Source organism: Geospiza fortis, unplaced genomic scaffold (assembly GCF_000277835.1).
Source record: "Geospiza fortis unplaced genomic scaffold, GeoFor_1.0 scaffold130, whole genome shotgun sequence".
NCBI classification, from domain to species: domain Eukaryota; kingdom Metazoa; phylum Chordata; class Aves; order Passeriformes; family Thraupidae; genus Geospiza; species Geospiza fortis.
Genome location: NW_005054300.1, coordinates 11945428 through 11956094, shown reverse-complemented (window position 1 = coordinate 11956094; position 10667 = coordinate 11945428). Strand labels below are relative to the sequence as shown.

Sequence of the window (10667 nt, the reverse complement as noted above, 5' to 3'; positions counted from 1 at the left end):
TGCTGAACTTTCCCAGTTCTTGAACTGTTCCTCCCTCCTTTACCACCTTCTACATGCTCTTAGTGTTTTCCATTTGCTGCCTCCTATGAGCAAAGCTGTAATTTGACATATCTGCTTTAGTAAGTATCTCAGGTCACTGGATTAGGAGACAAAGTTTACTGATAGAAAGTGTCTTCCTTATGCAGAAATTGAAGACATAGTGTATTTATCCTCTGAGAAAATTCTTGCAAGTGAAAGGATTACCATAATTAATGCTTCCTATGATCTAGTAGCAAACCAGTGCCTCACCAGAATTTTCTTTGTGTTTGGAGTCTTAAGTAATCAAGTTAGTCTGGACAGGAAAGATCATCCTTGTTAAAATTTGTGCACTGTTTATATGCCAATCATTTTGGCTGTCATCTTGCCTTACTTTAGAAAGGAAAAAAAATTAAATGGATTGTCTTTGTCTCTTCTCAGCCAGTGGAGAGAGTTTAGGCAGCTCAGTGGTTTGTTTCCATCCTAATCAGACCAGAAGGGTAAGGGAGAGGAAACCTGGAGCAGCAGTTTTGCACACATGCCTCAGTTTAGTTTGATGAATTCTGGGTGAGATGAATCCACATACACATTGCCAATCAAAGAAAACATGCCAAGAGCAAAATCAGAATTCGTTTATCATCCTAAAAGGGCTGATTTCTCAGCTTTTTGGAGAGCATTTGTTATTCTACATTAGGTGTCTGATTATATCAATTTTGGGACAAGCAGGACCTTGTAGCATATGGACCCTGAATGCTTTGTGACTGTTGTTGTTTCAGCTGTGTTGGTATAGGCGCTGCACAAAATTATAGTGGTTTGGATAGTCAATGGACTGTTCTTAGCCATATTATAATAGAGCCTGAGATAATTCATTCATGTGTCTAGAAAAAAAACCTCCTCTTGGAATCCAGAGTGCCCTCAGAATCCAGAGCAGTGGTAATCAGGTAATCAGTGATGTGGCTAAAAGGCAGAAGTTTAGGAAAAGCAATTTAATCTGAGTTCTGCTAAAAGTTTGGACTTGTTTATGTTTGTGATCTTAGTTGAAGCCTCTCATTAAGGTGTTTCCAATGGGGAAAGATTTAGAAGTCTGGAAGTTTACTGAAAGTTCTTAGAATAACCCCCCTGCACTCCAATTGTTTCAGCAGCTGAGCTATTTCCAACTCTGCCTGTGATTGATAAACCAATACCTGTCTGGAGCCCTATCTGAACTGTTCCTTTTGTAACAGTCTCCTTTCCTAGGTTAAAAAAAGTACCCTGATTAAACCATAATTAATAGGGTAAAGTATCAGTTAATCTCCACAGAAACCACAGTATTTTGGGGTAATTTATCTTTCTTTCCTCAGGACTGACTGGGAGCCTCCAGACAAGAAGGTGGACACCAGAAAATACCGTGCAGAACCCAGGAGCATTTATGACTATCAGCCAGGGAAGTCCTCTGTTCTGAACAACGAAAAGATGGTAACGTTTGATTTATCCTAGTTTGTGGCTTTATCCTGTGATTATGAAATACTCTCTAAATGCTTGTGTGGTTCTATTTGGATGGGATTCCTTATGCTGACATTGCAGTGCTCGTGTGATGTTTTTTGAAAACTGTTCTGCATAACTTCCTAACACTTTTGTTCTCTCTAAAGCAAGATCCAGGTTGGATTGAGAGGCTTCTTTCCTTCTGGACGTGTTGTTTTCCGTGTTAAGTATGGATCACTAACCCTAGTTTTTAATCCATGTTTGACACTGTGACCTGTTCCGCAGCTGTTTTGCCAGCTGTACTTTTTCTAGGGCACAGGATTAGCTGATGCAGGAGGGTTGAAGGCATTATGCAACAGAGAAGGCAGGTTCAGTTTCTATGTTCATCTGATGCTTTAAACACTGAACTAGTTTTCAGAGTGCCTTTAGTGTGCCTCAGTGGATGCCTCTGAGGTAAATTAGGATATGGCCATTTTCCCTGGGTTGCTTTTTTCCTCAGCTGGATCTCACCACTTCTGTGGCAGAGGTGGCACGACTCAATGTGAGCTCTCCAGCGATGGAGGAATGTAACTTGGCATATTAAGTGAGCTGTTTCCAATTTCAGTCTGAATTAGTAAGCGGTGATGTGAATTGTGACAGCCAGGGGCATGAAAAAGTCTCTTTCTTCAGCCTTGGTTGAGAATACTTGACAAGGGACAGGCAGAGAGATGATGCTAACCTCATCAGCCAGTCCAGTATAAATCAGCACAGATCACTAAAGGTGTCCTTCTGTGGTGCAAGTGTGACACTGTAACTGCTACAAAATACTGAATGTTGTTAGTAGTGTACAAAGATAGTGCATAAAGATATAATTGTTCTATAAAGCATTAATTTGAAGGATTCGATTAGAATTGCTAATTGCATGTGAGTTTCCAACATGTAAGCTGGACTTTGTACCTTAACAGCTCAGACATTGATCCGTGCATGGAATAGATAAAGGAATACTCCTGAAAAACCTGCCTAGGATTTTACACAAGAGTGAATAGCAATTTAAATCAATAGAAATGTAACAATCAAGTCTGATGTGGGACCTGATGCTTCTCCTTAGTATTTTGGTGGGTTTTCTTTTTTCCTTCCAAGTGTAATCAAGGTCGATCACTTTTTGAAGATGCTGCAACCAACTTCTTTTCACACCTGTGTCCCTTCATTGACTTCAACAAAGTTGCTCCTGATGGGAGCATGATCCTAGTGCCTATTGCAATTGGTGGTGGATGACTCCCTCTTGATACCACTGGGTGTTGGCTCAGCCCATTAGAGAAGTGCCAGTGAGGAGTGGTTTGAACATGGTATGACACCTCCATTCCTGCAGTCCATCCTGGAGCCAGATTTCTGCTGACTTAAACATCAATTTTGTCTCACGGTAAACAGACAAGATTAAAACTTGTGGCAAAAGGCCAGCTTCATCTGTGTACTTAAGCATTTGCAAAAGGTCTGTCATCACCAGTGGCACTGTTTACATGTTCAGACTTCATCAGGTGCTGAACTGAGCTGTGGAATCAGAGTCTAAAAGCCACAAGCAGAACCATCATCAGCATAACTGAAAAACATTTTACGTACAGAGCTCATCAAAACCAAGATGAAAGTGATAGCTATGTTACTTCCAATGTTATTTTATGAGCTTTAATTTGAAGCCATAGACCAGAGAAGAAAAAAGGTGTTGGAATAGTAGCTTCACAGTCTCCATCAGTCTCATTAAATATAACAGTACTATAGTGGTTAGTGACTGCATCTTTCAGAGAGGTGCAGGAGATTTGTGAATATCACCTGGTAATCACACCCACAGCTGTGACTATCAGAATCCCAATCCAAAACCATTTCAGAGCTATGAATAGCCTGCTGTTGATAGCATTGGACTTGGTTTTAATGTAAACGCAGTTATATGAGATGAGTGCTTTTAGTTGGATTGCAGTAAATAAAAAAGAGACGTATTGATTCCTTTGTGCCTTTAAGAAGTAGCCAAATCATTCTCCAGGCCATCAGGCATTAAACATGATGTAACTATTTATCTTGCATTGCCTCTCACTCAGCATCAATCCTGAGCTCTTTTCCTAGAGCTTTTTTTTGTGATGCTAATGGCTGTGGCAGAATCTGGGACATCCAAGTCCAGCACATTTGTCAACTGCCTCAGTAACCCCATCACAAAATTATTTCCATGAGGACATTGTGCATCTGTGGGGCTCCTTCTTCCTTGTGATGGAGCACTTGGGATCATACCTGCACAACAGACATAATGTGTGTATATTTTTAATGCACAGAGATCCACTGTGCCTTTGACTAGATATACTGAAATGCAAGAATTAGCTAGATATCTTTTATCCCACACTTTTGGTGAGTGGTACCTCAGAAGCTTTAGCAATGGACTTTTATTCTCTTACCTCCCCAGCAGTGTTTTCAAACAGCTACAACTATTTCAGATTTTTTTGTTTCATTAAGACAGATGGTATGAATGAAAGGGAATTTCCTTTTCAGCTGTACTGTTTTCTGTCCTGTCGATTTTCCTTCATTGTAGTTTTGTCTGATATTCTAACATTTATTTGTGAAGAAACATGTAATATTGTCGCTCTATCCATCCTTTCAGAGGTCTTAGGGTGCGCTCTCTCTGACATGTGTCTTGTATGATTTAGAAAACCACCTTTCACTCTGTTTGCAGTGTATAGAACAGGGTTTCTCACATGTTCATGTGCTGTTAAAGATGCAGTATTTGATTCAGGTCTTACTGAGTCTCTCTTTTTTTAACAAAATGAAGCTTTAAAATAATAATATTAAAGTATATGCAGCTTTTGACTTGATAAAAGTGTCTGACAGGAAGACTGACAGACTGCTGGACTCTCTGCTCTTCCATTGAGTCTCCCTGTGACTCTGGGCAAGCTGCATAATCTCTCTCTCTTTGTGGGTCTCCTGACCTGTAGACTGCAATTCATTCATATTCATGTTTGTCCCAATGATGCTATTGGGTTTAACTGATGTTTTCAAAGCAGTTCATGGCCTTTATGAGAAACATGCAATACAAATACCAAATTATAAGGCTAAATATCTACATTTTAAAATGGAAGCCACGGGATCTGCATCTCTAACAGTCCCTTTCCGTGTATTCTTTGCATAATGTTATCCTTCTCTTTCTTCCATTCCCCTATCACCAATTCCTTTAGACTCGGGATATAAGCCCAGAAGAGATAGATTTAAAGAATGAACCTTGGTATAAATTCTTTTCGGAATTGGAGTTTGGGAAACCGGTAAGTTTGATAGTTGCAATGACCAATGAAGTCAACCTGCCTTTTTTTAATTTTTTTTTTTTATGATTGTCACATCTCTTTCCTAGGCCCTAAATCTGAAACAGCTGCCTTACTCATTTAAAGATGTGATTGTACATAGTGTCATCCTGGTACTAACATAAAGCAGCTGTTCTGTGGCCACTTTTAGTGTTTTGAAGCCATTTACAAACATTCCCCACCTTCCAGTATTATGTATCAACAAGGTAATATTTTTTCACACACCATAGTTCAAACTGCATTTTTGTTGTTAATGTTAGAGATAATACCCTGCTGTCATTATTCAAAGTCCTTATTCAAAGCCCTTATTCTCCTTCTGCCTAACAAGATTTAGGATGGCTGATAGATAGCTTTAAGTCAAGGAGAAATATTTATTCCTGTCCCTGGCTTATAAACTGTAGGTCAGCAATTTCCAGCTCTCCATAAACAGATCATGACCTTGTTTCCTGCTTATTTCCTTATGCATGTAGCTGCCCATTGCATAAAATGGGGGGCACTAGGGCACTAGCCTGTGTTGAACAGCCCTTGCCCTTCCCTGAAACCAAAGGAGTCTGAGAACAGTGTTCTTTCTTCTCAAATGGACCTGTGTTGCTATGTGTGGAGACCAAAAAAAAAAAAAGCCTTAATTTCCCCTCTGGAAAAGATGAACTAAAGCTTAATGATTCAATCAAACAAAGAACATTTTGATGGAGGGAACACATCAGTGGTCATGGCTACTGGGAAAAATGTGACTTTAAAGCATTTTATGGCCTGGTTCTTACTGATTAAACACTATTAATTTAGTTATTAAATACTGTTTAATGAGCTACTCTTACTGCAACAGAGGGTCGGTCAGTATCAGCCTTTCACACGTATCCAGACAGAGTGATGGTTTCTCATTTCTCATTTCCCCTTGAGGTCAGTAGTCAAATGCCCATGCACACAAATTTTGAGTGCTGCTGAGATTCCATGTGTGTACAACAAAACAGAAGTATTTTTTAAGGTTCAGTACTGACTTCAAAGGCAGCTGCACATGGATCCAGAGAGCAGGTTTCCTTTAAATCGAGTCTTTGTTCTGGCAGAAGTGGCAAAGTTCCTCTGCACAGAATGTAGTTACCTGGAGGTGTGTGCTCAGTCTGATCGCATCATAAAAATAGTATAATTTTTGCTGGAAAGCAAGGATGTGCTGTGGTTAGGTAGTCCAGACTTTCATAGAAAACTATTTTTTATAGCTATGGACCTTCCGTCCTAAGCTAAAGGACTTTCAGCAGTGTTTGAGATGAGACCTCCTAATGTTTAGGCAGTAAAAGTCAGATCAATCTCACTTTGATGAGGCTTCTAAGTATTGTCAATGTAAGGATTTAACTCCTCACAACTTGTCATGGTTTAAGGTTTCCACAGTGAGAAGAAACCTGTTTATCTTTGTTGCCATGTAATTAATAGCCATCTGCTTTTGCAGTGAGTGGAAGTTTGTCATCTCTGTGGTCCTTTGAGTTAGTGTGAGTTAATGGAAAATGTGTCAAAGAAAGAAAAGCATTTATGCCCTTGGTCCTTGCTGTGTCTGGGGGTATACCCATTCTTTAGCAGTGTGGATTTGTGCTTTTAGTCATGCAGTCCTGGCCTTATTCCAGAAGAGGGTATCTCAGGGCAATCTGTCTCATGTTCAGCAGACCATCTGTTCTGGTGACAAGTTCTCCACCTTGCTCAGGGCACTTTTGTCAAGTGCTGCTCTCTTATAAGGCCTGCCTTGAGTTTGCTTCAGTTCCGAAGCCATGCAGCCATGGTCCCCAGGAGCTATGACAGTTCCTGAATGTGGAACTCCAGAAATAGTGTGTTGGTGTCAGGCACTCGACTTCAGGATGCCAACTCAAGACTTTTGTAGCTGGCGAGCCTTTTCTGAGCTTTGTTGCCATAGCCCAAAGAACATGCTTTTTGTAGCTTTGCTCACTCCAGTAATGGGAGTCCAGTCCAGTCTTTTACTCTGAATAATCCTGCCTGATACTAATATGTTCATCCAAACAGGAAAAAAAATCCATTTTGAAATCAACCCTTTCAGCTGTAGGATGAATTTGAAATAGCTAGTTCCCAAGCTTTCTTGCGTCCCACTCTGTCCACCAAAAATCCCCACAAACAGCCCCCAAACCAGTGAAATAAAAAATAACAACTCTGCATTCTCATTGCCCCACAATGCCACCATGGGAAAATCAGCCATTTGTTCACATGGTATGTATTCATACACTGATGGAAGTGAGAAAGATTTTCCCTTTTCTTTATCAAAGGCCCTTGGTTTACCCTTTTCTTTTGAAAAGGAGAATGAGCAAAACAAATGCTTTTTATGGCTGTGTGGTTCTCCCCCCCTTTTTGTTTTGTTGTTTTTTTTGTTTTTTTTTAAGAATGCTTTAACCAACAGCTGTGGGCACCCTCTAGAGAGTCCAAAATCCCGTAGAGCACCTTGCAAAAAAAAATTTCTGAAAACATTACTGAAAACAGCCCCTTCCACACTGCATGTATGTTCCCTTTTGCCCCCCATGATTTCTTGATATTTATGCTATAGCAGATTTATCCCTTTTTCTCTTCTCTTTCTCTGTTGTGGTTTGTTGTTATTTTATAGTTTCTTTTCAGTGTTGATGCAAATTCCCTATTGTATTTCCCCTCTGTTCTAATCCAATTTCCATATTCTCTGTGATGTCTTTCCTTATCTTCATTTCCTCATTTCCTTCCTCTGCTTTCCATCAGCCTCCAAAAAAGATTTGGGATTATACTCCTGGAGATTGCTCTATCCTTACTAGAGAGGATAGAAAGGTAATTGTGTCTCACGTATGTTGCACTACAGCGTCTAGCGCGTATATATGTGTGTATGTGGTTTTCTTTTTTTTTTTCTTGTAGCATTGCTTGGGTTTTGTGTGCTTGTGAGTGATTTTCTTTTTTAATTGGGCTTGAGCTCATTAGCCTAACAATTAAGTAGCTAGAAAATTGATTTAATAAACAATTCTGAAATCATAATCAGCCATAATTTAGAGTGGTTGTTTTGCTATCTTGACGTGCAATGATAATTGTACTAACAGCATATTGCGTATTATTACAGTATCTTTTTTTTTCTTTACAGGTGGGTTTTATAACTTTATGGTTTGTAGAAATAGATTCTAGCAGGCCTGTGCATCTCTTGATTTTAATGTTAATTGCCTAAAACTGTTTCCTCTATAATGATTGAAACATGATTAGTTGCTAGTGATTTTCTGTGTATTGTCCATACCACCTTCCTCTTTTTCGATTAAAAAGGCTCTCTTTTTTTTTCAAAATTAACATTCCTTTGGTTTCCCCTAACCCTAAGCATTGTTTTCCCATTCTTCTTCTCCTTCTTTAACCAGAGTGATCTAGAAAAAGACCTCTACCTCTACCAGACTGAGTTAGAGGCAGATTTAGAAAAAATGGAGAAGCTTTATAAAGCACCACATAAAAAGCCACAGAAGGTATTTCCTATTCTTTTCATGCTGCCAATCCCCGTTTCCAAACTCTCTGCTCTAATCTATTCACTGCTGGATGATTATTAAATGAGGTTGGGATAAATAATGGTTCTGAGCATTCTGACTGCATGGCTTGCTGTGTTGCTGTCAGAAATAATAGAATGTGATGCTGAGAATCCAGCTTGAAATCCATTTCAGATACAGTGATTTTGTCTCTCACCCCACCACCGCGTCTGCATTCAGCTGCCCCCACCCCCATCCCAGTCCCCATTTCAGGTTTAGAGTTCAGTGTCTGCAAAAAAAAACCCTCTCTATTTTTCACATGAATAGGCAGCAGCAGCAATCAGCTTAAAATTCTTGGTTGGCGTGTCACGTCATCATCTCGTGCCTTTCAAGCGTGTTGCCATCTACTCTCCCTTCCTACAAGCCCCGCTCTCTGCTAGGAGCTCACGCCTACCCAAGATTTTGGATATTCCTGAGAGATTTTACACAATTTTCCTTATGCTGCACCTTGCCTTGGCCTTCTAGGGCAGGTCAGCTGCTGCTGCTGCTTGGAGGGTGTGCAGCACTCGAATCATGAAATGATAGATTAATTGGTAGCACGCCATTTTTTTCTTTTTTTTTCTGTTGCTGATTTTTTTGAAGCTGCGGCATTTCACCAGGACTTGGAAAAGCTGCTTTTTCAAACCCAAGATTTGCTTTTTCTTCCTAGATAGAAATCCTCACATAGATGAGGGGACACCAAATAGAGAATTGCTTCTAAAATTGCCTTCAATTTTTAAATAACATATCTAAGAAGCGTTAGATGGATTTAAAGCAAGAGGCTAAGAACTGGCTTTTGCTATTGAACCTGTGCAGCTGGCATTGCTTCCCTTAAGTAAGGAAACTGAACTGAAACATCGCTTTTCTTTTTAGAGCTTTGATATTTTTTGAATGCTGAGGAATGTATTGTGCTGCAGAAATGTAATACACCTTTAAAGCAAAGGCGGGCAGTGACCGGTTGGGGGAAAGCTTGGGGAAATAATTATGAGCATGTGTCTCCTGGTCATGGCCCAGCTGGTTATCTCTTCTTGCTTTTGGCTTTATTCACAATGACTCATTTGCAGACAAAAGAATAGGCACTGTGAAAAGGCATCGGCTGTGCTAAAAACCTGTCACTGCCCTGAAGGAACTCACGAAAATTGTTGCTTTTCTGCAAAGACATTGACAGCTTAAATTGCATTTAGATTTAAACCTCAATGTCTCCTATAGGCTAATATTGAAGTAATAGATGAAAAATTACTTAAGCAAGCCTTTTTCTTTCTCCTCACGTGTAAGTGCATATTGATGACTCCTTTGTTTGGACTTTTGCAGAATACAGCAGGTGTTACTCCTCTGGAAACTTCCACAGACCATTCTTCCTAGTAAGTTTTTCAATTGCTTGTTGATGTCTCTTTTAAATCTGAGGTCATGTAGGACAGGGTGTTGGATGTTGGAAATGCTTTGGCTTTTTGGGGGATGGATATAGACAAATGCATGTACCATAAGAATTATATGTGTGCTTTAGGTGAGTCCTGGTGCACTGTCTGCTTTTTGATCCAGAATGTGTTTTGAAGTGATTATATGACCGATTGCATTGTCTAAGATTGTGCTAGGCAGTGGCTTTAAAAAAATCAACAGACCTTTAACTTCATCTGATCAATTTTGCAAATTGACTGTATCTTCATGCAAGTAACATTATTGTGTGGAATACACAAAAATTGTTTGTTACACATGCGTGATAGATTGCCTGCTGCTAGAAATTCCACGTTGCATGCACCAGATCAGATGGATGCAGTTGATGAAAGGCAGTAATTTTCCAGCCTACAGGAAGGGAACAGTGGTAGGAGTAACAATACTTTTCAAAGATCTATTGGGCACTGCTTTTTCAGCAGAATATGTAATGAACAGTGTATTCTGTGTAAATGAGTTGTACATGGAGTTGATTTGTTTTAGAAGAAGAGCACACATCCAGAGCAAAATGCTGAGCTGTGTTACTTGAGTTATCCTGAGTTATTTGAGCCACAGAGCCAGCCCCTACTGTGAGCCTACTGCTCCTTGTAATTTTACTGAATGCTCCATGTCCATAGGCACAGTGATCCCCTCTATGAGGATGGTTTGTTAAAAAAGGCAGTTTCTCCTCCAGATGTCTATTAATATCATGTGTGTTCACTGCCCCTCTGGGGGCCTTAGAGGTCTCTTGTACTTCTTTCAACAAAGTTTCCTTCTGTCTGTGTTCATTCTGCTGGCAAACCCACACAACCACTGCAACTGTTTCATTTTGGTAGGAAGAGAACAATAAAATAAATGGAAATCCCAGAGATTAGCAAAAATATCATATGTTTGCAAGCAATTGGTAGGGTTTCTGTTCATGGCTGCACTATCTGTGCCACACAAAGCATTCCGGGATGCCAGTGGAGAG

At 39.9% G+C, this 10667-nt stretch overlaps 1 protein-coding gene across 50 annotated transcripts in view; it reads left to right on the top strand.

Annotated features, from left to right (window-relative positions):
* Nucleotides 1-10667, top strand: part of SORBS1 (sorbin and SH3 domain containing 1) — a 121523-nt gene that overhangs the window by 83889 nt on the left and 26967 nt on the right. For 48 of the 50 annotated variants that reach the window (XM_031063203.1, XM_031063252.1, XM_031063191.1 and 45 more), the window contains 3 exons: nt 1356-1470; nt 8132-8233; nt 9581-9630. In XM_031063203.1, the coding sequence (XP_030919063.1) occupies nt 1356-1470; nt 8132-8233; nt 9581-9630 (267 nt within the window). Of the gene's footprint in view, nt 1-1355; nt 1471-4664; nt 4749-7499; nt 7566-8131; nt 8234-9580; nt 9631-10667 lie in introns of all 50 variants that reach the window. The other 2 variants (XM_031063284.1, XM_031063064.1) reach the window with 2 other exon arrangements.